We start from the raw sequence: 28,000 nt of genomic DNA, 5'->3' as shown, positions 1-28,000 counted from the left end.
AATCAGTACGTAGTTTGTTTGGGTTTATTAAAAATGTGAACATAAATCGACATTAAATTAAAGGACGAGTTGAAAGGGAATAGGCTGTGACAATAAAACTATTATAAACAACCAGCTGCACATTTGGTAATTTCCTTATTCAAGATAAACTTGGAATAAAAGTGTTCCGTAAATAAACAATACAAATGATGTAACCTCCTTTGTTTAAAATTAAAACAGGGCTGTAGGCAGTTTTGTGTCATTCTATATGATCGATCCGTTCGAAATAATTTTAGGCGAGACGACGGCAGATGGCACTGCAGGTACTCAAGAAAGAAACCATCACTTCCACTTTTAAAAATAACATGCTGAATAGTATTAATCTAGGCCTCTAGGTTGATGTTAACATAGGAAAGGGCATCAGCAACCCATTTTGGCGAAGCCTGAGGCTGGCCGTACATGCGTCCGAGGAAGGAACGAACGAAGGTGGGGAACCGGCCCCCAAGAATGCTTGCCCGAGCGTCGGCCATGAGTGAAAGCTGTCAAAAGAGAGAAGGAAATATGGAGCAAGGTTTACGCCAATGAGAAGGCTCCTGATCAGATCATGGCAAAAATAAATAAATTAAAAAGAGTTATGAAGACGAAGGTGCTGGGAAAGAGTAAATTGATGGAGGAGGATTGAATTATACATACCTGGTAATGAATATTGTGCAACGTGACGTACTGGCCTGCCGTTGAATCCGATTTGTAGAGTAAATGTAAGAATGAGCGAGAGTACCTGGGTGAAGCAAAGTACCAGGTAACTTCAACAAACTTGACAAAATTACAAAATTAATGCTAAATAAATATTTGCAGAAAATATTTCGTTACGAACTCCATCTTAGGACAACCCTTCAATTCCATGGCCTCCATTTACAGTTGAAGTAAATGTGTATTGTACAACACCACCTAGTGGGAGTGCGGGGTTGTGAAGCATTACCAGCAGGACCTAGGACATGACCGAGGCCCATGTTGGTATTTCTGGGCCATCTGACCGTTTGTCTGTTTTGTACATAATACCTGAAGATGCCAGAGAGAATTTGCTCGTGGAAACCCCCGAGGGCCATATGACCGCACTCATACGTGATCATCTACAAATTGTGTACGCATCTCGACATCATAAAAGTGGAGGAAATTAACCCTGCATGGAATTTTATTTTAAGTTGATCAAAAGACATAAAGGAGAGGAAAGAGAAATAATTATGAATTTGGCATAGGGAAGGTAGATGGGGGCATTTGAGATAATGGTGCAGAAATTTTTCCTTATTTCCCAGGTCGTCACTTTTCAATTTCACTGGTATGGTCAAATATGGACAAATGTTCAACTTTCAATTCCACTACATGCCAACTCTACCTTGGATTTGTTTCTGCCAGAAATCACACTTATAACCAGGCATCAAAATGGTAAGGATGCCACTGTTGAGCTAGCTTACCACCTGCATGTACACAGACTCTTCATACCTGGTGCAGGTTAAACAGGAACAATCGGGGTCGATTGGCAGCGTGTCGTGAGCATATTTTCCATGCTTCAGCTGCAGAGTTCCCCAAGGCACAAGAGCAGTTCCAAATCGCTGCAAAAATAAATAAATAAATAACGAGCATTTGAGTTGTGTGGGTAACACAGATTTCAGGTATACTGTTGAACATATTACAAAGGTATTCAAATGAAGGCCTCTTCAAATGACCAAAATGCTCATTTAGCTCCAACTACTTTACAATAATCTTAGTTGCAGAATAGGGGAAGAAATTAACTTACAAGGTTAGGTATTTAACTTATGTTACGTGTTCCTCCCCGACCTCCTGGTCTCGGTATACCTCCGAACCCCAGGAGGAGCCACGGCAGAAAAATATGTTATTCCGTGTCAAAATCAATATTGAAACCACACCAATGGTTATCAACAAACAAATAATATATTAAAAATCACACAGGAATAACGATACAACAATGATAGCAATCAACAATACAATCAATATATCTTAAGATGGTACCATCTGTTAAAGTAATATAACTCACTGCGCTCCCAGTGAATATGAAAGAACATTCCTCAATGTCTCTATAACTTAAAGGGGATCCCGGCGAAGAGGCGATGAGGCGAGTAATGAGGTGCAGGCAGAGCATGGACCGTCACGTGGTCCTAACCAACATCAAACCGGCGGCGGAAAGAGAAATCCCCAACGGCGCGATCCAGACGTGCACGTTCGCAGTTCAATCAGCGAACCGCATCGTATTCTTCAAACGCCGCTTTCGCGCGCACACATCCTCGGCAGATGACCAGAGGGTGAGAAAGTTGACGCGTAACAAAACCTTTTTCGGTGAACGCAGTGCGCGGTGCAAAATGGCGGACGGCTCTGACTCGAGCCGAAGCCTCTAGGCGAGGATTCTCCGGAACCTCAACGCCTATACCTGACTACGCAGGTTTCTCAATACTCCAGCGATAACACCTATCGCACAAAATTCCTTTCAAGGACTCAAAGTTCACTCGCGACGTTCGCTCGACCATGCTCGCTACGGAGCTTCAAGACACGCGTCTTCCCTGACTTTGCTCGCCACGCCTCTTCCTCTTCTCTCCCCTCGTCTTCCGGTTCGGTTTCCGGTATCATTTAAAGTTAGCCTTTTTAGCTTTAGATAACTGTTCATGAACAATAAACCTTTTGAGAATAATAATAGTACATAATATCAGAAATATGTCAAGTGGGTGAAAACCACAACACCGGAAGTTACGAATCCGTAACACTTATAACATAAATGTGCACAGAAAACCAAAACAAAACTATTAAAGCAAAACAAAACTCAAATTTTATAATGAGAGAATTACGACATGTAAGCATTAAGTTTTTTATTTTAAAATTTACATCCTTCGAAGAAAAGAATGAATTACAAAATGCAGCAAAAGGAACTCGAAAAACCATTAGAACAGCACTCGGTAGAGCTCATAACTCTATCAGGCCGAACAGTTTACGTTTTGTATCCACTGATTGGCCGGATCTGGATTCGGACCTGAACCAAAATCTAATCGGCTTGTTTTTGTCACCTAACCAACTCGTCCACCAAGTTCAGTCATAATCCGTCCATAACCTTTTGAGATATTGTGCTATATATCGTTTTTGTCCCCGTTTCTCAATGGTGAAGATTCACTTGAAAAATTAGATCAATTATTATAAAAATCGAAAATAAAGCAAAAGCGAATCAAATCCAGCCTCGTCACACACCCAACCTGTCCACCAAGTTTTTTTTCCTGAATCCATCCATAATTTTGTCACAACCTGCTCACAGACAGACAGAGAGTGGTGAAAACAACCTCTGTCCACCTTCAGTAGTGAAGGTAAAAATCACTGAGCAGCTTCCATTTGCCGGTCGATGAGAGTCTGTGCTTAGCCGTGAAGCATCACATGCACTAAAGCAAGTCGAGTAAACTACAATCGATGGGGAAAAGCTAAGATACAAACAACAAGACGTCATGCAGAGCACGATACTTGCAAAATCCACCCCTCCCCAAAATAAAAACTTGACATGGATACATCAAATTGTCCTTTTCATTAAGATTATAATTGACAATCTTGATCAAAGCTCGGGTCAATCGGATTCAAATTGAGGATTTTTCAGATGAAAATTGATGATTTTGGAAGTTTTACCTTGGGTTGAAGTTTTACCTTGGCGATTGACAAACAAACAGACAGACAGAACAACAAACTCAACCGACCAATATACGGTACTTGAAAAATCTTTCGATTTTGCAAGTAACAAGCAGAGGGACACAAAAACACCGACATAACCATCTACATCCAAATCACATTTATTATTAAACATCGGTAGATTCTCTTATTAAAATACTAGCAGAAGTACCCGGCATTGCCGGGCGGGGGAGGGGAGGGGGGAGGGGAGGGGAACGGGGGGGAGGGGAGAAGAGGGGGATGGGGAGGGGAGAAGAGGGGGAGGGGGAGGGGAGAAGAGGGGGAGGGGGAGGGGAGAAGAGGGGGAGGGGGAGGGGGAGAGGTGGAGAAGAGGGGGAGGGGGGAGAAGAGGGGGGATGGGGAGGGTGAGGGATGGGGGTGAGAGGGATGGGAGGGGGGAGGTGGGGAGGGTGAGGGATGGGAGGGTGAGAGGTGGGAGGGGGTAGGTGGGAGAGGGTAGGGGGGAGGGGGGGTGGGGTGAGGAGGGAGGGGAGAGGGGAGGGAGGGGGAGGGGGGAGGGAGGGGGAGGGGGGAGTGGGGGAGGGGGAGGGGGGAGGGGGGAGGGAGGGGGGAGGGGGAGGGGGGAGGGAGGGGGGAGGGGGAGGGGGGAGGGAGGGGGGAGGGGGAGGGGGGAGGGAGGGGGAGGGGAAGGGAGGGAGGGGGAAGGGGAGGGCCAGTCAACAATGATGTCCTCTACAACCTACATGACGTCCTACAACGTCCTACAACGTCCTACAACGTCCTACAATGACGTCCTACAACAACAACCTCTACAACAACAACAAAAATCTTTCGATTTTGCAAGTAACAAGCAGAGGGACACAAAAACACCGACATAACCATCTACATCCAAATCACATTTATTATTAAACATCGGTAGATTCTCTTATTAAAATATGGTAGATATAAGAGTAAACTTAGACTAATCATCGATTACACCCTTCACACCACTTTGCAGAGTGATTTTACACGCGGTAATGAAAGGTACAAACCGTTTTTGATAAATTATGTCTGCTGTGTGAGCTGACATCAATAATGAACCTTGATGAAAGACGAAAAGCATTGGGGGTGGGGAGGGTGGAGGTTTGGAGCAGTGGAACATAATGCAGACAGATTGGGAAACGGGGTGGAAGAAGGGTCAAAACTTCATCAGTATGTTCAAATAAATCAGATGATAAGAAACCAAAGCAAGCACGGATCCAATAAATGAAAATTAGAGAGGATAATGGAGGAGCTAAATATATTCCAATCAACATATATATGCAGAAAAAGGGGGGAAAAAATCACCTAAAATCACCTATTTATCTTGAAGAACGTGCATATGCATCACAAGAGACCAATTTTCTGCGGAAGTAAATTTGCCTCAGAAGTAAAGTGAAGAGCTTCATGTTTATGACATTATGTTTCCGGGTTGTCCATCCGTCCGTCATAGTTTTTCTTGTTGCCAGGTGACAACTGTAAAGGCACATGACTTGAGTGTAGACTTAAGGACGTCCTTATAGTGCTTTCTTTGTCCACCACGTGACTGTTTTCCAAATTTAAGTTGTCCATAGAAAAGCACTCTTGGGATTATATTGTCTTCCACACAGGTGTCCCGACTACCGAAGCTGGGCTTGCATAAGGAAATACTCAATTCCTTGGATATGGCAACAGTCTACGATTGAGGTGTTAGGTATTCTGTCTCGCCAGATTATGCCAAGAATCGATGCCAAAAATATTCTGTCTCGCCATTGCATCATAATACATACTCGTACCTACTTTGGTCAAAATTCCATCGCTGGTACACAAGTTATCATGGTAACAAGATTTTATTTAACCAAATATGACCTCTGACCTTTGACCTATTGACACAAAAAATCTAATCAGTTCATCTTTACATTACAGTACATACTTGATCTAAGTTTGATTTTAATCCCTTCAGCTGTTCTCAAGTTATCGTGGTAACGAAAACCTATCACAGACAGACGGACAACCCGAAAACATAACGATTCTGGCAACTTCGTTGGTTGAGGCATAAAAAAAATAATCTGGTTTTACATTTTCTATTCTCTCTGCATAATTAACGTACCCAACACTTGTGAGTGAAGCTTTTTCATACAAGAAAAGGGGAATAATAAATGTGCGAGGATGTCTTTATGTAGTTAGTCAAGTTCCCCCTTTATCTGCCACTTGAAGTTCCTGGAAACCAAACAAAGGTAAAATAAAACGTCCGTTCTCCCTCGGCTCATTTTGGGCATTTTTAAATAAACACAAAGATCGACACAAAAACTTACTGCTGTACGTGTTGGATAAACACAATCGAACATGTCACAGCCAAGAGCAGTACATACAATCAGGTCTGTAGGATATCTGGGGAAAATAAAGAGGAATATTTCACATCTTTGTGCAAAACATGTAACAAGCTGTATTCCAGCTTAATTTGACAAGGTGACAATGCACTGTAGGGTTCAAAAAAATGCAAGTAAAAGCTGGAGGACATTGAATTGAAAGAACACAAGAGAGAATTAGAACGGCACTCAGTAGAGTGCATACCCCCGCCAGGCTGAAGAGGGCATGTTTTGTATCCAATAGGCCGGATCTGGATCCGAACATGAACCAAAATCGAATCGGCTTGTTCTTGTCACCGAACCAACTTAGGCTCCTAGTTTTGTCACAAGTCATCCACTACTTTTTGGCATATCATGCTATATATTGTTTTTGGCCCAATCACTCAATGGTGAAGAATCACTTAAAAATTTTTTATCATATTAAAAAATATACATATATTTTTATTTACTTTAATCCAGATGTTCATGTTGACTTTAAATATTGCTGGAAGTGACAATAAAAAAGCGAATACTGAGCTTTGTCTGCATGCACAGCTTTTCAAACGTAGGGTGGGAAGCGGCCGCTGGAAACGGGAGACAGACGAAGACTAAGACGAACACACACACACACACACACACACACACACACACACACACACACACACACACACACACACACACACACACACACACACACACACACACACACCTCTTTTTGCTTTAACGTGTCATGTATGTATACCAGTCTTGCACAAAATTCCTTTTTGAAAGAAGAATCAACTTGAGAGTACAATCAAAAAAGGTCCCAGTAAAACAGCATCTACGCCTCAAGGTTTTCTTTGGAAAGTCAACAATATTCCTTCCCCAAAGGGGTTGCCTCTTTATCCTGCCATGTTATCCATGCAACATGCTACACTAGCAAACTGAACATTTACAAAACTATAAACTTTACATGACAAAAAGTACCAGAAAAAGACACAAAATGCAACAAAGAAGTGATGAGACAAAATAAAGTTACCCGACTCCCATGAGATAACGGGGTTTATCTCGGGGCAATACAGAAGTACAAAGAACCACCATGCGCCAGAAACTCTCTTTATCCTCCCCCCCACTCAATCCCCCAATGGCATATCCACCGACAGGACGGCAGCACATTTCTATGAAGGAAGGGTCAAAGAGGAGGAAGAGGTTGACACAACGTTAGGTCCAATAACTTGAAAGCATAATGTATTGAACCAGACATCCAAGAAGATCAACCAGCGGTTGCAAATCGTAAACCCAATTGGAGGGGAACATCCAGGATCAGGAATAAAATCTGATAAACAACCCCCAAGGAAAGATCAATTCAAGTAAAAGATGATAATAAAATAAGGTTCAAACCCTGGAGACAGGACAATCGAAGTTTCTCATCGAGACCTCCCTGGATGATGGCAAACAGAGTCTGGTGGCTGGGTTCACAATGCGCAGCCACACAGCGGTCTAACCATCGCACAGACCTGTGAACGTGAGAGGAAGGTGACCTATCGTAGTTAACGACGCACAAAGAGCATTACTTTGCAACAACTCATGAAAGGATCACAAATGGAGGTGATAATTGGGTAATCTGTAGATTTGTACGCACTCAATCACTTGTGTACCTCATCAAGTGTCTGAAAGCCGCATGTTGATCTAATCGTTGTAACAAAACCCGACAAACAGAATAAATGTATTTTTTATTCTCGAAAGAAGTTATGTGAACCAAGTTTTACTCACATTCAAGATGGCTCAGGGTAGTAGTAACGCTTGTGAGTTGTATTTGTTTTTGAGACAGCACAAGACAGATGCTCTGGGCCCACTCTCCTCTGAGATGTTTAGCTTGGGTTCGAATCTCAATTTAGCTATAAACTGTCATCCTGGTATTTTGCAGGCAGGACGATTCACCCCGTTGGTTGTTATCTCCATCCGTGGGTTTCAGGAGGTGGGAGGAAATTTTCCCAGTACTCAAAATCTCCACCTCCTTTTTCAGTGAAGGATCATTATTCACAAACCACATTGTGAAACTTTCTTATAGCTTTGTTTGTTACAACTGGTTCATGAATCTTTCTCCTTTACCATTTATTCCCCACGCTTCATGAGTAGCGTACACTTTGCACTGGAGGATGATTTCCTTCTCCACGATGCTCGTTTAATCTTCTCCGATTCATCTGGAACATAGTAGTTGTTGGGTGTGGAACAGGAGACACCTTTTTAACTTCTAGCTTTGGTGTCGAGCTCTGTCCTATTTTGAGGCAGGGATCCCCTTCCTCACTGAAGGTGCAGTAATTATCCTTTTCAGCACATATTCTGGCTGCACAGACTTAGGCCTCAGTCTACGAGAGGTCTGTGTCCCTTTAGTCATTTTCTATGACTGATTGTCATGATTTGGCATATTTTTGATTCAGCCAGCCATTTTGGTTTCCCCAAGATGCTGCAGGACCTCGGCTGCTTGACAGGGGTCGCCGATGACTCAAAGGAGTCGTGCCAAGAAGATATATGTCAGGGTTTTGCGTCAGCCTGTTCGTTTTCTCCTCACTGGTTTGCTTCATAGCTTGCCATCGCTCACAGGGGAAGTATCTACAACCAAACCCCCCAATCGGTGTGTTCATCATCAGTGTGTGTGCCATCCTTCAGATGGATGTTAAACTGAGAGTCCCATCTGCCGGAATTAGTTGATCGACATTAAAGATCCCACGATGTCCTTAGCGAAGTGTATGTGAGCTATTGCCGGCATCATGACGAAAATTGCAAATTCATGCTCTAACATACACGGGACACACTCCATCAATGGCACAGCTGCACCTCCAGCAAAATACTACGCACAACCCTGCACTGCAATGAAGGAAGAAGAATAATAAGAGGAAGAAGGAGAGGAAGAAGAAGAGGCCCAGAGAGATGAGAAAGAAAGCTAAAGTTTTCCCATCCCCACGCTCCTTTTTTTCACTTGCATTTATTCAGACTTGCAGCCTGCCAATTGTGATCAAAATCAAGGAAAGAAAGGAGCTCCCAACATTCAACCCTTTGGTCTGCACATCTGTCTTATGTTTCAGTGTTCATACATCTCTGCGCAGAACATCTCTGAGCAGAGACTATTTTATATATTGGGGTGAAGAGATTACAATCTGTGCATGGTTTTATTACCATTTGACTCTTCGCGATGATGTACGAGTACAACAAGGAAGTTCAGACAAAATCACAAGCTGGTCAAACAGTTGGAATGGATCTTTCATTCCTGACAAATTTCACACTCTCACTACCTCTCTCCGAAAGGACCACCTGGCAAACCTTCTTAACAATCTTCTTGAGGAAGTTCAGTCATTAAAACTCCTGGGTCTCACTATCAGCCATGACCTTTCTTGGGAAAATTATATTTCCAAGGTCGTCTCCAAAGTCTCCTGGGCATCCTCCATCATACAAAGTCTTACCTTGACACACCAATGTCCTGTCCAACTACGAGGCCTTTATCCACAGCTTGATGGAGTACTGCTCTCCCCAATGGGCTGGCACCCCTGCCGTACCCATCTTTCCTCTCCACATCTCTTATTAGTCCAAGTCTCCCTCGATTTTGTTCTTCTACTCTGCTGTTGGTGTCGGGCCCCCCCCCTCCCCCTCCCTAATTTGCTGACAAGTACATGGACCTCTTAAATGCAGATCTAGTTAAGGGAGAAAATGCTGACACAAAAAGGTGAAAGTGCAATCTAAGTTTCATCTCCAATAAATGATAAACTATACGTCTTTCCTTGAAAAATCAGAACTACTCAGTAGTGCTGGGCGATAATCGCGATTGGACGATAATCGTGCTTTAGATTTACTATCGCGATAACGATAATGGAGATTTATTATCGCGATAACTGCTGCTCATGCTGTAGAATGTAAATCACACCTTGAACCCGGATATTCACGGTGTATTGACTGCATTTAGCTTCTCTCAAAAGATATACCTGTATTAAATGCAGCTCTATAAAATAAAGAAAGGGATACAGTATAAAAATAGAAAAAATAACCACCTTTAGAGGCCATTTTTCCCCGCAAAGCGGGGGTTGGCCTTTTTCGGGAATCGTGGTTGTTGTTGTTTTTCGGTCCCCTTTTTGAAGCAATGTTTTACGGCCAGATGCCCTTCCTGACGCCAACCCTTTTTGCCGCCTTTAACGACAAACAGGGAATTGCCAGTGAACTGGTACTCAATTAGCCGACCTCGGAAGGATGAACAGGCTGAGTCAACCCCCCTGGCGTTACATTCAGCGATCGACCGGGATTCGAACCCAGGATCCTAGGATCCTAAGCCGGCACCCTAACCGCGAAGCCAAACACCAGGGTTTGGATACAGTATCGAAACACCTTGGATACAGTATCGAATGTATATTCTCCAAGACGTAATTTAAATGGTACATCATTGAACAATAAACGTCGAAACAAAAACAACTATTCAAGGCGCGGTGGTGCTTCCGGTGTCAAAATCGGCGATCCGTTTAAGTTTGCTTTGTTTGTGTGTGAAGTTAAGCGCTGAAGGCAAAATCATCTCATATTAGTCAGGTTCACGATGTAATTTCGTTGGGGAGATTTGGAAAACTATATATTTTTGGAAACTATATTGTATAGTCAGTCAGAAAACCAATGTTGCTATTTGCACAGACTCCTGTATGGCGGCCATCTTGGATTTTCAAAATTGCTGCCATAGAACTCATTTTTCTCAATATCTCAGCTTCTAAATAACATAAAGCTTTGATTCTAATGGCTAAACATACATTTTCAAGGGCCCCGAATCCAATGGTAACAAGTTCGATAAGCTAGACATGACCATAGAGCTCCTATGTGGCGGCTATCTTGGATTTTTCAAACTGGCCGCCGTAAAACTGATGTAACTCACCTTCTAAAGAGCACAGAGCTTTGATTCATCATTGAGTAAAGTCATCATCATCCTCATCATCGTTTCGTTCATCACATCTTGAGAGTCCTCATCATTTTGGCACTGGATGTCACACTGACAAAGGTCTGTACAAGCCAAGTTGTTTGTTCTGCAGGAACATCTAGATGAGGAACAGTCTGTTTTGCACTGACATCTAACCATTTGAATGATGGCCTTGGGGGCTGGAGGCTCCTCAGTTGTGGTTGGTTTCACTTGTCCATCCGTGTCTTTGTAAAAGCCGTTTTGCAGGGGATTCAGCTGAGGATCCTGTTGAGCAATGCTTGCCTGACCCCACACTCTGGCTTGGATATGGACTCTAAGGATGTACTGCTTGAGAGCTCCAAGAGTAGGAGGAAGCCTGTCACTTTCTGCCATGTGTTTACAAAAGAGATACCATCCTAGTTTGGGGATGCTGTCGATGTGGATGCCATTTTGAGAGTAAGCAGCGCATACAAAGTTAGCTAGTGTGGACAACATGTCCTCCGTCACTTCAGTTGCATCTGAAAGCATTCGCACGGTGTCTATGACATCTTCACTTGCTTTGAGGTAGACATGCAGCCAGGTTGCTTTGCCTATTCGAGAGAACCTCCCAATGTTGTCTGCCCCTGTGAAAGCATGAAAGACTGGCAACGCCTTTGCTCTTTCGACCCCTAGAGCTGTCCACAGTGGCTCTATTTGAAGTATTCCAGAGGCCATGGAAATGGATGTATTCCTCAGCAGTAGGTCATAGTTTGCTATGACTAGTACCAGGACATCTGTGTCGGGAGAGAAGAACACCAACTGCGCATCATGTGGGTTTCGCTGGGATGCCAGCACGGCCTGGTGGATCAACAGGGTGTCAGCTTCTTCATGGTTGTTGTCCTCGAAGAGCAGGTCACTGTTGCTCCTAGTACGCCCTGAAGCAGACGTGATGATCAACTTGGATGAGTGACTGTTGTATTCTAGAGTTTTCGCTGCCAGATAGTCAGTCAGATCAGCCTTTGTTTTGTCATGAGAAAGGAATCTGCTCATTGGGATGTGTTTGATGTTGGTGTCATCTCTGACTTGATACTGTACTGCATCCTTTCCTTGCCTTCTTTTAGCCCTGGTAGCACTCTTCAGAGAATCGTTTTTGTATGTGTCAAAGACCAGTATGATCTCATCACAATCTTTTGTGAGAGACATGAGTCTGTCATTGAAGCATTCACCCAGATCGTTGACTTTCACTACAGTGGCTGGTTTCTTTGTCAGCTTATGCACAAGTACCATCCCATCCACCAGTGCAATCTTTCGACTTGTAGGTTTACTAGATGTGGATGCCATAGTTCTTGTGTCCATTGGATCTTCTTGTAGAACACTTGCAGCTGGTGTCTGCTGCTGATCTTCGGGGTGAATTTCTGCTCTTGCTAACTTGTTGAGGAGATGAATTAACTTCGACTTGTCAGTGCATGGAAGAATTGTCCCATCTGGAGCGAACAGTGCTCTTGGTGTCACAGTAAATAATAATAACCACCTTTAGAGGCCATTTTTCCCCGTAAGGCGGGGGTTGGCCTTTTTCGGGAACCGTGGTTGTTGTTGTTTTTTGGTCCACTTTTTGAAGCAATGTTTTACGGCCGGATGCCCTTCCTGACGCCAACCCTTTTCGCCGCCTTTAACGACAAACAGGGAATTACCAGTGAACTGGTACTCAATTAGCCGACCTCGGAAGAATGACAGGCTGAGTCAACCCCCCTGGCGTTAATTCAGCGATCGACCGGGATTCGAACCCAGGATCCTAGGATCATAAGCTGGCACCCTAGCCGCTAGCCCAACACCAGGGTCACAGTGAACTCGTAATTTCCGATGGCCTATTTCTGGTTGACATCTCTGTTTGACTTGGCAAGGACCATGAGCCTTCCGTACAGTTCCTTAGTCTCCTTCAGATCCACAGTCCTGTCTCTGAGTTTCACTGTGGTTCTCTTGTTCCCAGACGTGAACATCTTGTTGTTCTCCTCCTTGACTGGTGCCCAGAGGCTAACATCTCCATTGATACGCTCCGACACGTAGTCTTCATACAACTTCTGACCAGTGACATCAATGTTCAAGATCTGTGGTACATACTCGTCTGGGTAGGAGCATTCGTTATCACATTGTGCAGCTTGTCACCTTCAGTGTCAAATGGATTCCTGTGACTCAGTATCGCAGCCTTGATCTTGTTGATTGCTTCATGCTCCCTCTTGACTGCACTTGGACCAAGGTCATGATGTTCTGTGATCTTGTCACCTTCCAGGCCAAACTGACTCTTGAAGTCTTTTGACAGGCGTGATAATTCTGGTGTAACCATGAAGAATCTCTGTCTAGCATTGGCATTGTTAGAGATGAATTTAGAAGCTCTATTTAGAAGATGAGATCCTGAGAAACATCAATTTTACGGCGGCCAGTTAGAAAAATCCAAGATGGCCGCCACATAGGAGCTCTATGGTCATGTCTAGCTTATCGAACTTGTTACCATTGGATTCGGGGCCCTTGAAAATGTATGTTTAGCCGTTAGAATCAAAGCTTTATGTTGTTTAGAAGCTGAGATATTGAGAAACATCAATTTTACGGCGGCCAGTTTGAAAAATCCAAGATGGCCGCCACATAGGAGCTCTATGGTCATGTCTAGCTTATCGAACTTGTTACCATTGGATTCGGGGCCCTTGAAAATGTATGTTTAGCCATTAGAATCAAAGCTCTATGTTATTTAGAAGCTGAGATATTGAGAAAAATTAGTTCTACGGCAGCAAATTTGAAAATCCAAGATGGCCGCCATACAGGAGTCTGTGCAAATAGCAACATTGGTTTTCTGACTGACTATACAATATAGTTTCCAAAAATATATAGTTTTCCAAATCTCCCAAAAAATCCAACGAAACTTTAAATCTGGACATACTGAACCTGACTATATCGAGAAGGTGAGTGAACTCGGGGTGCGGACCTGCACTTTAGTCCGTGAGCTTATGCAATCGCGCATTGTCCATAGGTACGTACGTCAGTCAGTGAATGGGTGAGTGAGTGAGTGAGTCTGTAAACACTTCATTCATTATCGCTTGAACCAAACACACGATTTTGATTATACTTGGCCACTAGCTTCATATATGATGCCTAACGGAGGTGTATTTACCGCTTCAAAATCTGCGCTCATTAAGGGTGTCTATGGGGAGGAAGATGGAGGGTATGACCCTCCAAAAATAGGTATTTTGCTCCATTCTCCGAAACTACACACACTATTTCAATGAAACTTCATCACAACCTTCATCGTCCATGATGTCCCAAAGTTTGTTCACGGCATTAAAAATATTGGGGTCTGTGGGGGGTTTGAGTGACTGTTGCTCCTGATTCAGGTGAGCTTCAGGACCCGCTGTCCTATTTTTGTCACGACATAGGATTGCTTGGCATTTATTATTTGCGACGTTCCACATCAAAGACGATATTTTAAAAGTCTGAAGATGATCATGTGTATGACTTTCTCCACAAATGTCGCAATTGACAAGCAGCTTCCTCCGTGAGTTCCGTTAGCAAGCAGCTTGCCAAGTCAGACGTTCCGTATCAACCACTTTGCAAACTGCTCGTCCAGTCAAACGGAGCAAACAATCTCCTCCAGGCAAAAAGGTTTGATTTTAAACAAATTGCAACAGAATTATCAAATGGAGTATGACCAAACACATATCTCTATGGCTATTCAGGTAGTTTATATGTGTATTATTATTGTATGCTACATGGCTCTCAGGGCGCTAATTAAATTATTTATATGATCGCGATAATCGTGATAATGAGGTCCATTATCGTGATATAGGTTTTTCCATTATCGCCCAGGCCTACTACTCAATCTACGTAGGCCTTTGCCCGTAGTTCAATGGAGCAATGCTCACTCTTGTGACCTGGCAGCCCGACATCACATAAGTCTCTCCTAGATTATGTGGAATCGAAAGCTCTCAACATTATAAGAGTTCTCCCACGATTAGGCCCAAGGTCTGTTGCTCTCACATTGCAGGCAGGTCGGTGGCTTGGGTGTGTTTTACCTCCTTTCCAGCTCCTGCCTCGCACTTAGCTCGGCTACACGCTGTTGAAACCAAAGCTTTCAGAATCGTTGGAATCTCCCGCGATCAAGCTAACTCCGAGGGCCTTTCACTCACTTACCGCAGGCAGGTTGGTGGTCTTTCTGTCTTCTACCGACTCCTCTCCGGCCTTGCTCCCCCAGCTCTCTCTGTGCTCTGTCCCCCAAATATTCCTACAGGTCGCACAAGATCTGCCTGCAACCCTCTTATGGTTAAACTGCCAAAATCAAGACTCTCTGCTCACCTTCACTCTTTCATTCCTCTTTTCTCCCACCTCTGGAACAAACTCCCTCACTCTCTTCAATCCCACTCCTCCCTCCAGGTCTTTAAAACAGCTGTTCACCACCATCTCTTATCTTCCCCCATCCAAAACCTTGATCTTCTCTACCCCCGTTAATTCACCCCAGATCCACTTTTTTGAAATACCGATTTCTTTCCTGGAGGTCCTAACAGTGTTCATGTGTTGTTGTTTTTACCTCAACGCCTCCCCCCTCCTTCCCATGCCTCCTCCCCCCCCCCCCAAGCCCTCTCCCTCTCCACAGATCTCCCGATGTCCCTGCTCTCCATGTTGTTCTCCCGCTCCCTTTATCATGTTTTATGTTTTATGTATCAGTTTGTCTTTTTGTGATCAATGTTAGCTCTTACACGAGCCTCGATCTTGTATACAAATTATTATTTTTTAAACCTCCCTTTGACCAGTCCCCCAACCCTCCCCAGCAACTCCTGGATGTAAAAACAAAGTTTAACATAACGTAATGAGACAATGTCCTGACCTCCACATAGCTTCTTCCACTCTCGGTCCCGTTGTGGTGCTGCTGACAACATCATCTAATTGCATCATGATGTCAGAGCCTGCACAAAAAGAAAAACAAGGGAATATGCAGCATTATTAAAATCTTAATAATATTATTTAAACAAAAGAAAGAAATAAAACAAATCAGTGAATCAAAAGCTCTCTGGGCCTTGAAATAAAATATCTGAAACAAATAAAAGATCAGAACCGTTAAATAAAATCCTCAAGTACTCTCTAGTACTAACCCTAATCTTAAAGAAACCCATCAACACAACGTATACACTCTGCTCTTCCTGCAGCCACACCCCAGCCCTCTCTGCATCGAACCCAGAGCTTGCTGAATTTCAATGGAGCGTTCTGGAGTAAGAAATGAGACCGAGCCATCGTAGGGAGACGAAAAGGTGACACCCTCCTCGGTAACAGACGCCAGCTTGCTCAGTGACACCATCTGAAAACCACCACTGTCCTACAGATGAAAAGGTGGGGATGGTTATAGGAGTGGATAAAAAAAAAAAGACCAAATGTATCAACAGGGTGTTTATAAGGGAATTAGACGAAAGATGTAATACTAACATCATATATATAGAGGGGGGAAAAAATAAAAAAATAATAAAAATAAATATATATATATATATAACATGTTATCTCCATACCCTCACAAAAGGGTGATATGTGTGTGTGTGTGTGTGTGTGTGTGTGTGTGTGTGTGTGTGTGTGTGTGTGTGTGTGTGTGTGTGTGTGTATATATATATATATATATATATATATATATATATATATATATATATATATATACACACAGACTTGCCATTTAATATGGAATATTTTTTTTTGTGGGGGTGAACTTACTTTTCAAGATGTCTTAGAACCAAAAGTTCATTGGAATTATGTTGAAATTATTCTAGATTTTGTTAATGTGACCTTTAAAAGAAACAAAAACCACATTTGACATTTCGAAACAAATAAATTGATCCTTGAAAGTGAGGTAAACTGATATCGAACTCAATTCATGGACAGTACTGTGTTAAACTTCTGTACGTTTTCCAGAAGTATCTCTTTATTTTGCACATTAGCCAAAAATTTTTTTTAACAAAAACAAAAGTTAAATTACGACTGGGATTACGGACAGTAAATTTACAGTTCAGTACTTCGTGTAACCCCCACGAGCATTCAGGAGAGCACATACACGTTGAGGCATGCTGTTCACGAGATTTGCCAAGGTTTGGACAGGAATCGCTTGCCATGCAGTGACAATAGCCTGCTGCAATTCAAGCACAGAGGTCGGCTGCTGGCCCAAGTGGTCGATTTGACGCGTTAATTCTGCCCACAAGTTCTCTATCGGATTCATATCCGGGGACATGGCAGGCCACTCCATATGCTCTACACCACGGTCCGCAAGAAAGTGTTGGATCATGCGAGCACGATGAGGCCATACTGCCGAGCAATATCAGGCTGTTTGATGCCGTAATTTTGTAAAGCCACCACTCCATGACAAACAAGCATTGTCGAGTTGACGGACCATCTCCAGAGGAAGCGGCAATAACTTTTGGAGACGTGCATCATGCGAGCACGATGAGGCCATGCATTGTCATCTTGGAAGACAAAGTTTCCTCGAAAGGCTGCACGAGCAAAAGGAAGCAATGTTTCTTCCAGAATGGCCTTGTACTTGAACTGGTTCAGGTTTCCATTCAGAACAACCAGCTCAGTTTTGCCCCCTGCATGAAAAGCAGCCCAAACGGTCACCCCACCACCTCCAGCTTGGACTCTTGGCACTATACAATCTTTGTTGTAGGCTTCATGCACTGTCTGCACACTCGGACGCGGCCATCTTGACGATGGACCAGAAATCGACTCGTCACTGAAGATCACGTGATTCCAGTGCCCTGGCTGCCATTTACGGTGCTCTCTGGCCCACTGCAATCGGCGCTGGCGGTGTTGTCTGGTCAGGCGTGGCTTTCTCAGGGGACGCCTGGCACGATAGCCTGCTTGAACCAGTCGTTGGTTGACTAGCCTTCTGGATACAGGCACATTTGTCAGTTGCTGCCACTCAGCCCTAAGCCGATTAGCTGACTTGGTACGGCCATTGCGGACTAACCGGTGCAGCTGGCGATCATCCCTCCTTGTGGTTCTGCGGGGACGTCCTGGCCTCGGTATTGGAGTAGGGACACCCCTCTGAGCATTTCGTTTCAGGATCTTTGTCGCCTGACCTTGAGTGATGCCATACTGCCGAGCAATATCAGGCTGTTTGATGCCGTAATTTTGTAAAGCCACCACTCCATGACAAACAAGCATTGTCGAGTTGACGGACCATCTCCAGAGGAAGCGGCAATAACTTTTGGGGACGTGCAGCAGTTGTTTTCCACTAATACAGAACGCAACAACCCTTGTATACCCGACTGTGAAGCCAATCATCAAATGCACCTGTCCGTACATTTTGCCACGCCACCTGTGATATAATCCTGTTGTTGACTTCTTGCTTGTATAAGCACACAAGGCTAACCCCCGCTCTAGCAGGGAAAATGGCCTTTAAAATGCATGTTGTTGTTGTTGACTTCTTGCTGCGACAGACAATCAGTGACATGGTTCTTTTAACAAATAAATCACCAAAGTGTAAAAAACTCACCAGATTGATATACTGAGTTAAGAAAGTAAACCCAAGTCAAGAAAAAAAAAAAATTCCATATTAAATGCCAAGTCTGTGTGTGTGTATATATATATATATATATATATATATATATATATATATATATATATATATATATATATATATATATATAGTATACAGAGTCGAGGCTTGTGAAAGAGCTAACATTCATCAAACAAACAAATCAAACAAACAAGCAAACAAGCAAACAAAGTATATAAAAAGGGGAGCGGTCGACAAGATGGGGAGAGAAGGGGAAGAAGCACACAAGCACAACATTTGAGACCAGGGACCTTGGGAGATGTGTGGGAGGGAGAAGGCCTGGGGGGAGGTAGGATAGGTATAAAACGCAAGGACACCAAGGACTTCCAGGAAAGAAGTCGGCACCTCAAAAAAGTGGATTTGGGGTGAAATTAGCGGGGGTAAAAAAGATCAAGGTTTTGGATTGGGGAAGATAAGAGATGGTGGTGAACAGCCGTTTTAAAGACCTGGAGGGAGGAGTGGGATTGAAGAGAGTGAGGGATATTGTTCCAGAGGCGGGAGAAAAGAGGAATGAAGGAGTGAAGGTGAGCAGAGAGTTTTGATTTTGGCAGTTTAACCATAAGAGGGTTGCAGGCAGATCTTGTGCGACCTGTAGGAATATTTGGGGGACAGAGCCCAGAGAGAGCTGGGGGAGCAAGGCCGGAGAGGAGTCGGTAGAAGACGGAAAGACCACCAACCTGCCTGCGGTGAGTAAGTGAAAGGCTCTCGGAGATAGCGTCATCGCGGGAGATTCCAATGATTCTGAACGCTTTGGTTTCAACAGCATGAAGACGAGCTAGGTGTGAGGCAGGAGCACGAGCCCAGAGGGGAGAGCAGTACTCCATTGAGCTGCGGATGAAAGCCTTGTATGTGGTGAGGAGCTCAGGTGTGCCAAGGAAGGACTTCGCACGACGGAGGATGCCCAGTCGGCGACTGGCTTTGGAGGCCAGCTTGGAAATGTGGTTTTCCCAGGAAAGATAATGGCAGATAGTGAGACCCAAAAGCTCGAGTGACAGAACTTCTTGGAGAGGATTATTCAGAAAGTAGATGGGAGGGTTGTCCATTCGGTCTTTTCGGAGAGACATCGTAAGAGTGTGAGATTTGTCAGGATTGAAAGACATGTTCCACTTGTTTGCCCAGTCTGTGATTTTGTCCAGGTCTGCAGAGAGTGAGGAGGCTGCAGACTGCCGATCTGAGGGATGAGGAATGGAGTGGCAGAGAGTGGAGTCATCAGCAAAGAGATAGAGAGGATTTTCAAGAGAGTCAGAGAGATCATTGATGAAGACCAGAAAAAGCACAGGGCCCAGAACACTGCCTTGGGGAACTCCAGCCTGAACAGGAAGAGGAGATGAGAGAAACCCATTCAGGGCCACACTTTGACTATGACTAGAGAGGAAGTCCGCCAGCCATGCGTGGAGATTTCCATGGATACCAAAGGAGGAGAGTTTGGTGAGCAGAGCGGGGTGTCAGACCGTATCGAAGGCACGTGATATGTCGAGGGAGACAGCTCTAATTTCCTGTTTGGAATTGAGGACCTCCATCCATTGTTGAGACAGCAGAAGCAGCATGTCCAGAGTAGAGTGACGTGGTCTGAAACCAAATTGATGATCAGAGATCAAGCCATTGGAGAAGAGGAAAGATTTCATATCCGAAGCAATGATGGATTCCATGACTTTGCTGATAATTGGGAGAAGGCTGATTGGTCTGTAGTTGCTCGGATCTGTTTTTGCACCTTTTTCGTGCAAAGCGGTGATGTTGGCTGATTTCGAAGCAGATGGCAGTTGACCTTGAGCAAAAGAGAGGGTGAAGAGAACAGAGAGAGGGAGTGAAAGAGCGGAAGAACAGGATTTTAGGACCAGTGGGCTGATGCCATCAGGTCCAGTTGCAGAATCAGAGTCGAGGGTTGACAGAAACTTTTCCACCTTGTCAGGAGGAAAGGACACGGAGTCCAGGAGCAGCTGGGTACGGTGGGTACAGAGAGGGATGGGTTTGGGACACAAGATTTAGAGGCAAACACAGAGTTGAGGCATTCAGCTTTTTCACGTGCGGAGTCAGCTGTGTAGCCGTTTTAGGATAAGGGAGGGGATGGAGGGGGAACAGACACCAGAAACAGATTTGACCAGATGCCACCAGGATTTGGAAGAGGGAGACAGATAAGAGAGTTCTGTCTTGAGAACGGAGAGATATTGTTTCCTGGCTCTCCTGAGGGTGGACACACACTTGTTTCGGGCTTTGTGAAAGGAAATGAGATTTCCTTCCGTTGGATTTGCTTTCCAGGAGACGAAGGCAAGTTGTTTCTGGGCAACAGCCTCACCACAAGATTCCGTGTACCATGGACGGGAGGAAGGGTATGACAACTGAAGACGAGATGGAATAAATCTGCGCTTGAGAGAGAGCAATTTACTTTGGAAGAATTCCCAGGATGAGTTGATGTCAGAGGTGGTAGAGATGGGAGACCAGTCCAGATGATTGATGGCTGCTTGACGACCGTGCCAGTTGGCCTGAGTGAAATGCCAGACTCGTCAAAGCTGAGCAGGCTCCCTGAGAATGGTCAGAGAGATGTCCACTTTAACAAGCACATGCTCAGATGAGCCGATTGGAGCAGAAGAAGAGCAGCAGACATTTTCAGGGAAGTTAGTCATAACCAAGTCCAGAAGAGAAGATGCTCCGTTGACTGAGATCCGGGTCGGGAAATTGACAGATTGTGTCAGTCCCAGTGAGTCGCAGAAGTCCTTTGCTGAGGAGCCATGGCTGGTGAGAGCAGTACCCACACCCAGCCAACTGGCAGGGTGACAATTGAAATCACCACATATGAGGAAGAGAGAGTTGGGATGAGTAGATAGAAGTTGGTCCATATTATCAGACAGCGAAATGTAGATGGAGTCATCACTGTTTGGTGGACGGTACAACACACATATGAACAAGAGGTGGGAGCGAAGGTAGCCAGAGAGTTTTTGATAAAGATAGCAACCCCACCTCCAGGAGGCTCAGGTCTATCATACCGGAGGAGGGAGTAACCCGGGAGAGATACGAAGGAATCAGAGACATCATGAAGGAGGAAAGTTTCTGTTAAGCAGATCACGTCTGGTTTGTCAGAAGCAACCTGTATGGAGAGATCAGTTAAGTTTGAACGAAGGCCCCGGATGTTTGAGGTCCATAACGGAATTTTTTTTTTTTTTTTTTTTTTGGATACTGAATCGAGGCTTGTGAAAGAGCTAACACTTATTTCACAAACAAATCAACCAGACAAACAAAATGTATAAAAAGAGGGAGCGGAAGACAAGATGGGGAGAGAAGGGGAAGCACACAAACACAACATTTGAGAGCAGGGAGATGTGTGGGAGGGAGAGGGCTTGGGGGGAGGAGGCGTGGGAAGGGGGTGGGGGGTGGGAGAAGTATAAAACACAAGGACACCAAGGACTTCCAGGACAGAAGTTGGTATTTCAAAAAAGTGGATTTGGGGTGAAATTAGCGGGGGTAGAAAAGATCAAGGTTTTGGATGGGGGAAGATAAGAGATAGTGGTGAACAGCTGTTTTAAAGACCTGGAGGGTGGAGTGGGATTGAAGAGAGTGAGGGAGTTTGTTCCAGAGGCAGGAGAAAAGAGGAATGAAGGAGTGAAGGTGAGCAGAGAGTCTTGATTTTGGCAGTTTAACCATAAGAGGGTTGCAGGCAGACCTTGTGCGACCTGTAGGAATATTTGGGGGACAGAGCCCAGAGAGAGCTGGGGGGGGCAAGGCCAGAGAGGAGTCGGTAGAAGACGGAAAGACCACCAACCTGCCTGCGGTGAGTGAGTGAAAGGCCCTTGGAGTTAGCTTCATAGCGGGAGATTCCAATGATTCTGAAAGCTTTGGTTTCAACAGCGTGAAGACAAGCTCGGTGTGAGGCAGGAGCACCAGCCCAGAGGGGAGAGCAGTATTCCATTGAGCGGCGGATCGGATGGGGGGAGGAGGGGTAGGAGGAGGGGTAGGGTAAGATGTGGAAGAGGTGGAAGAGGTAGGGAGAGCTGTTGAAGGTGTGTCAGAGATTTCAGAATAGCTCGGAGAAAGGGAAGGATGGGGCGGACAAAAGGTTTGATGGTGATTGGGTGAGGCACAATGAGGTGTTATTTGAGGAGGGGGAAGAGCGAGGCAGAAGGTTGGGGGAGATGGAGGTGAGAGTTGGAAGGGGGAAGAAGCGGGGAGGACGCTTTGAGGAGGGGGGAAATTGAGAAGAAAAGAGGGTGTGGAGATTTGAAGGGGAGGGGCAAGGGGGGAGTTTAGGAGGGAAGGGACAAGGGGAGGGATTTGAAAGGGATGGGATATGGGGGAGATTTGGAGGGGAGGGGTGAGGGGGGAGTCTCGGAGGGGAGGGGCGAGGGGGAGTCTTGGAGGGGAGGGGTGTGGGGGGAGTTTAGGAGGGAAGGGGCAAGGGGGAAGATTTGAAAGGGATGGGTGATTGGGAGGATTTGGAGGGGAGGGGCAAGGGGGAAGATTTGAAAGGGATGGGTGATGGGGATGATTTGGAGGGGAGGGGTTATGGGGAAGATTTGGAGGGGAGGGGTGAGATTGGATTTTAGAAAGTGTACGATTAGTGGGAAACGAACATTTATTGCAAAATGAGTTTCTTGTGACCTTCGAGTCAAAAATACGTTTAAGGACGCTGGAGGGAGGATGGAGTGCAGGAGAGTTTAGGGTAATGTAGAAAAGAGGCACTGTAAGAGATGGAATTTTTTTTTGGGATGAATAGATTTGGTGAGAAAGTCGAAAGCAACCTTTTAAAGAAGAAGAAGAAAAAGGTGTTATAATATACGATGGAATACAGAACTTGAGGGGAAAGTGTAAACATTTTAAAGTTTAACAGTGAAAACTATCTGGGGAAATGGGGGAGAAACACGTGGTCGAAGAACGAACGAACGAATAAACGAATGAGAACAACGAATAAGAACAGAGAAGGAAATGTTTTTTTGTTTTTTTTTTAGTTGAGATTTTAAACAAGGAAGTAGGCTATGGGGTGAAAAGACTGTGAAAAACAGAGAACGAAAGTTATTGGAGCACAAACGACGGACCGCTGAGAGAAAAACAAAGCCTCAAGGTTGGACACTGTACAACAAGGCCTCAAAAGACACGACACGAATTAACACGATTTTCTATACAGGTATGAAAGATTTGCACCGAAAATCTTCCTCGGGACACATACGTACACACACCATAAAATAAATACAGTTATAACGAAAATACAAATGGGAACAATTACTTAACTTCGATTTAGATGGAGAGCGTGGACAGCTGCGAATAAACGAAACCTCGTCAGCAAGACCGGAAGCGGAAGTGATATATATATTGTATATATATATATTGTTGTATATATATATATTGTATATATATATTGTTGTTATATATATAATATATATATTGTTGCGGTTGTGCCTGCGTGCGGGAATAGAGCCTGTGATGGATGCTGTGAAGAGGAACAGGTTGAGATGGTTTGGTCATGTGTTGAGGAAGGATGAAAGTGACTGGTTGAGAAGAGTGATGGAAATGAATGTAGAAGGAAGTAGAGGATGGGGAAGACCGAGAAAGACTTGGCTAAAGATGGTGGAAGAAGAAATGCGGGCAAGGGGGTTAACAAGGGGAGATGCAGAAAATAGGGCAAGATGGAGAAGATCGTCATGGGGACTGCAAGGCTAACCCCCGCTCCAGCAGGGAAAATGGCCTTAAAATGCATGTTGTTGTTGTTGTTGTTGCGGTTGTGGAAAACAGACCCCCGGGAAGTTGCATCCAACACGTAGGAGACCCTGAGTTAGTTAGATATTTCATTATTATGTGTGCATAGACAGGTCCCTTCCCTTCGTACAGGGGACGAGGGAGATGTGTTGTGTGGATTTCGCAAGGCTGTTTTCCTTTGTGTGATTTCCACTTTTCATCCTTCCATCCATCCCCAATCCATCTATCCCCAATCCCTCACCAAATTTCGTCTGAATCCATTCACAACCTTTTGCGATATCCTGTTCATAGGCAAACAAACAAACAGACAAACATAGAGGGGTGTAAACATAACCAAAGAGGATTAGGTTTGGAAACATTATCACGGACAATGAAAAAGGAAGCGTCAGGATAACATGTCATCGGGAAGGAAGGAAAGAAAAGGAGAGGGACAAAAACACAAACGCAAGAAAATAGCATTCAAATTGTTACCTCCTCCATCGAAAGTGGATGGAGGTTATGTTTTTACCCCTGTCTGTCAGTGAACAGGATATCTCAAAAAGTTGTGGACGGATTCGGACGAAATTTGGTGGAGAGGTAGCGTATGTGACAAGAGGGAAATGATTCGATTTTGGTGAAGATCTGGATGTGAATTCATTTACGAGGATTATTTAATCTTTAAGTGATTTTTCACTATTGAGAGATCGGACGAAAAGCGATATATAACATGATATTTGAAAAAGTTGTAGACGAGTTATGACTAAACTTTATGGACGAGTTGGTTTGGTGACGAGAACAAGCGAATTAGATTTTGGTTCAGGTCCGAATCCAGATCCGGCCCATCAGTGGGAAAACAAAACAAACTGTTCAATCTGGCGGAGGTATGCTCTCTACTGAGTGCCATTCTAGTATTGGAGTATGCATCTAGTATAGTTAAAATTAGTAATAACTTAAGACAGACATCGCAGTTAATGGAGGATGTGCAATGACCTAGTGTTTGTAGTTTGCTTGAGAGAAGATTTAAGCCACTCGGACCACACATAGTAAAGTAAAGCAAGGATGAAACAAGAGGGAGAGAAGGTCAAGATAGAGTCGAAGCATTCCTTACTAGAATTCACAGACGGGTGTTTGTTGATTTACAAACACCCATCAGCCTCCTCCTACAGTTCTGGGCTGATTACATCCAGACTTGTTACATAGGATCAGCATGGCCCCATTTAGTGTATAGGGGTGTTTTTATATGGCCTTGGGGAGGAGGAAGGAGTGGAGGGAGTGGAGGGATACAAATTCTCCGTGTAAATGCGTATCGTGTAGCGCCGCCTCTTGCACGTGACTCGGGTTTTTGGTTCACGAGTTATCAAGTGACCACTATATTCGTCATGTGTGTGCGTCTGTCTGTGTGTGTGTCTGTCTGTCCGCAGCATAACTACCCCATGATATCATCCGATCGTGATGAAACTTGGGTGGGAGGTTGATGTCATGATCTCGTTGTGTCCTGCCTGGAGTGTGCGTATTGCGAACATTGTGGGTGGAGCCACGCTCGAAAAAGATGTCTTTTTAGGGGGTAATCGAGTTCAAGCTACATGTTCTCCGAGCGGTTTGGTGGAATCTGACAGGGGTTTCGATATTTGATTACCGTAGGCCAATGTCACGTGTCTAGCCTCACGGACCTCGATTTTTCATTTTTTTTCCCATTTATTTATTTATATGTATATATATATATTTTTTTCATTTCATTTTTCACCGAATTTTCGGTATTGTGTAGCTAACTAACCTCATAACTGATTATGCATTATTTTCTATCTCATTTCAAGGTCGTTATAGATTCCGTTATCATCCATCCTTCGTCATTGAATACCGCTCGCTCGTGAACCATCGTCGTCTCCTGACTTTTTACTTTTATTTTCGGGAGCGATCGAGGGAGCTGTCAATTTCCCATACACCGCCCAAATATAGGTATACGTCAGAAGAACGTGGTGCATGCTTGGAACAGGATCACCCGTAGGGGGCATATGATCTGCTCGTGGTGACAACATGAAGACGAGAAAAGGAGAGGAAAGAATATTACCGTCAGTAGAGCTCCATCCCAGCCCATGAATGAGTGCAGGCCACCTGCCATTTTTATGAGCTCAGGACCCTAAGAATACACAAAGTCAACATTAGATCATCATTTAATATAGCAAGTTCATAAAGTTTGAAATGTCAGTGGTCTCCTCAATTATGAGACAGGTGGTGGAGAAGGAAGGTGAATTGGGCAACGTGATAGAGAAATGATATAATACAGGGTGTTCCAAAAAGACCTGGACAACTTTGGTTCATATATTTAGTACAGCAAGTGATACGACACTGGGGGTGGGAGGGGGAGGAGGGTGGGGGAAGGGGAGGGGGGAAGGGGAGGAGGGTGGGGGAAGGGGAGGAGGGTGGGGGGGGGGGGAGGGTGGACACTTATTCCAACCAAGATATTCTAGTTTTGTATTTTTAATGAATTTTCTGAAGTTTGTATAATTTGCTTTTCACTTGGAAGTTGTGGGTTACGATGTGTAAATGAAGGTGGAAAAAGTCTCATTTAATGCAATTTAATTCCAGGTTATAAAACAACAAAGGGTGAAAAATTTGAAAGGGGGGTGCAGACTTTCTGGAGGTACTGTAGGTAGGGTTAGGGTTAGGGCAGCACCTGTATGTAACCTGTGGGTAAGGTTTAGGGCAGGTTACCTGTAGGAAATGTTAGGGTTAGGGTAAGTTACCTGAAGACAATGTTAGGGTTAGGGCACCACCTGTGGGTAAGTTAAGGTTTGGGCAGGTTACCTGTAGGTAAGGTTTGGGCAGGTTGCATGTAGGTAAGGTTAGGGCAGATTACCTGTAGGTAAGGTTAGGGAAGGTTACCTGAAGGTAAGGTTAGGGAAGGTTACCTGAAGGTAAGGTTTGCGCAGGTTACTTGTATAGGTAAGGTTACCTGTAGGTAAGGTTAGGGAAGCAATTTGTAATTTGTTCACGGTGCCAACGATATCTCTCCTACTCTTCGCGAAGGGCACCGTGGGATCTTTAGTTTAAGGTACACCAACGAATCCACGCAGACGGGACGCCTCGTCGAACGTCCATCCGAGGAACGGACTACCTGACTACCTACTACCTGACAACCTTACAGGCAAACCTAAATTGGCTCCTGCCTACATTTCTTACCTAATCACACCTTGCACACCTGAACGCTGTGGTCTAACACCGGAGATCTCCTGGTAGTTCCTCTGCTGATCAACTGGAGAATTCACCGTCTCTTACACATTCCACAAATTCGTCAATTACAGTTTGAAATATCTATTAGTATTAAACTCAGTCCAGTGTGTGGCGGTGGCTCTTACCGGGCGCAGACCCAGGTGGTACGTGTTTCCCAGGCATATTTGACATCGAAGCGAACGGAGCTGTGCCGCAGTTACGCCCTTGAGTGCGCCGTGGGTTCCCACTGGCATAAAAACGGGGCTTCGGAGCGGCTCAGAGAGTCTGCTGAGGAGGAGGTCACACGCACGGGCTCGACTCGTCGTACACTCCGCCCGAACGACCAACGTACATGCCATTTTCAGCACGAAAGTTTGCAGTTTGCTCATTCGATTATCGATTTTGACTTTTGAGTAACGGGTATTGTCATTTCAATTTTCCTTTTCACTTGTCATAAGATCTTCCGTTCAGTTTAAAACAATCTTTATAGGAACTGTAAACAAATCTTATCAGAAAATGGTAAACAAGTAGGGGGAACCAGCCGAGCTGCACCAAAACTAAGGATTACACCTCAAAGCTACACGAGGCGTGCACGCGATCTGGAGGAGCGGAGAGGATGCAGAAATCCCCAAAATAACCAATAACTAGAACGGGCACTCGGTAGAGCGCATACCTTCG

The 28,000-nt window shown here is 44.5% G+C and overlaps 1 protein-coding gene across 1 annotated transcript; it reads right to left on the bottom strand.

The window, feature by feature from the left end:
• Window positions 1-10: 10 nt before the first annotated feature.
• On the bottom strand, window positions 11-27,734 carry QTRT1 (queuine tRNA-ribosyltransferase catalytic subunit 1). The gene is made up of 10 exons (XM_068125356.2): window positions 27,469-27,734; window positions 26,181-26,249; window positions 16,093-16,231; window positions 15,746-15,824; window positions 7,377-7,492; window positions 7,015-7,153; window positions 5,964-6,039; window positions 1,480-1,589; window positions 673-757; window positions 11-518 (listed from the first exon to the last, which is right to left on the bottom strand). The coding sequence occupies exons 1-10, from the start codon at window positions 27,709-27,711 to the stop codon at window positions 363-365; spliced, it is 1,212 nt and encodes a 403-aa protein (XP_067981457.2). The 5' UTR covers window positions 27,712-27,734; the 3' UTR covers window positions 11-362.
• Window positions 27,735-28,000: the final 266 nt, after the last annotated feature.

This window comes from Myxine glutinosa, chromosome 8 (genome assembly GCF_964187855.1).
Source record: "Myxine glutinosa chromosome 8, kmMyxGlut1.1, whole genome shotgun sequence".
Taxonomy (NCBI): Eukaryota; Metazoa; Chordata; class Myxini; order Myxiniformes; family Myxinidae; genus Myxine; species Myxine glutinosa.
The sequence above is the reverse complement of the archived record's forward strand: the minus strand, read 5'-3'. Positions and strand labels throughout refer to the sequence as shown.

What these genes read in the sequence shown, in the direction of transcription:
- QTRT1 (XM_068125356.2), bottom strand. Translation starts at nt 27,711, where the DNA reads ATGAGCAAACTGCAAACTTTCGTGCTGAAAATGGCATGTACGTTGGTC. An exon ending in GTGGAAGAAGCTATGTGGAG is followed by an intron (nt 7,493 to 15,745) that starts GTCAGGACATTG and finishes TCACGTTCACAG; the next exon opens with GTCTGTGCGATGGTTAGACC. An exon ending in CGTTATCTCATGGGAGTCGG is followed by an intron (nt 6,040 to 7,014) that starts GTAACTTTATTT and finishes TATTTTCCCCAG; the next exon opens with ATATCCTACAGACCTGATTG.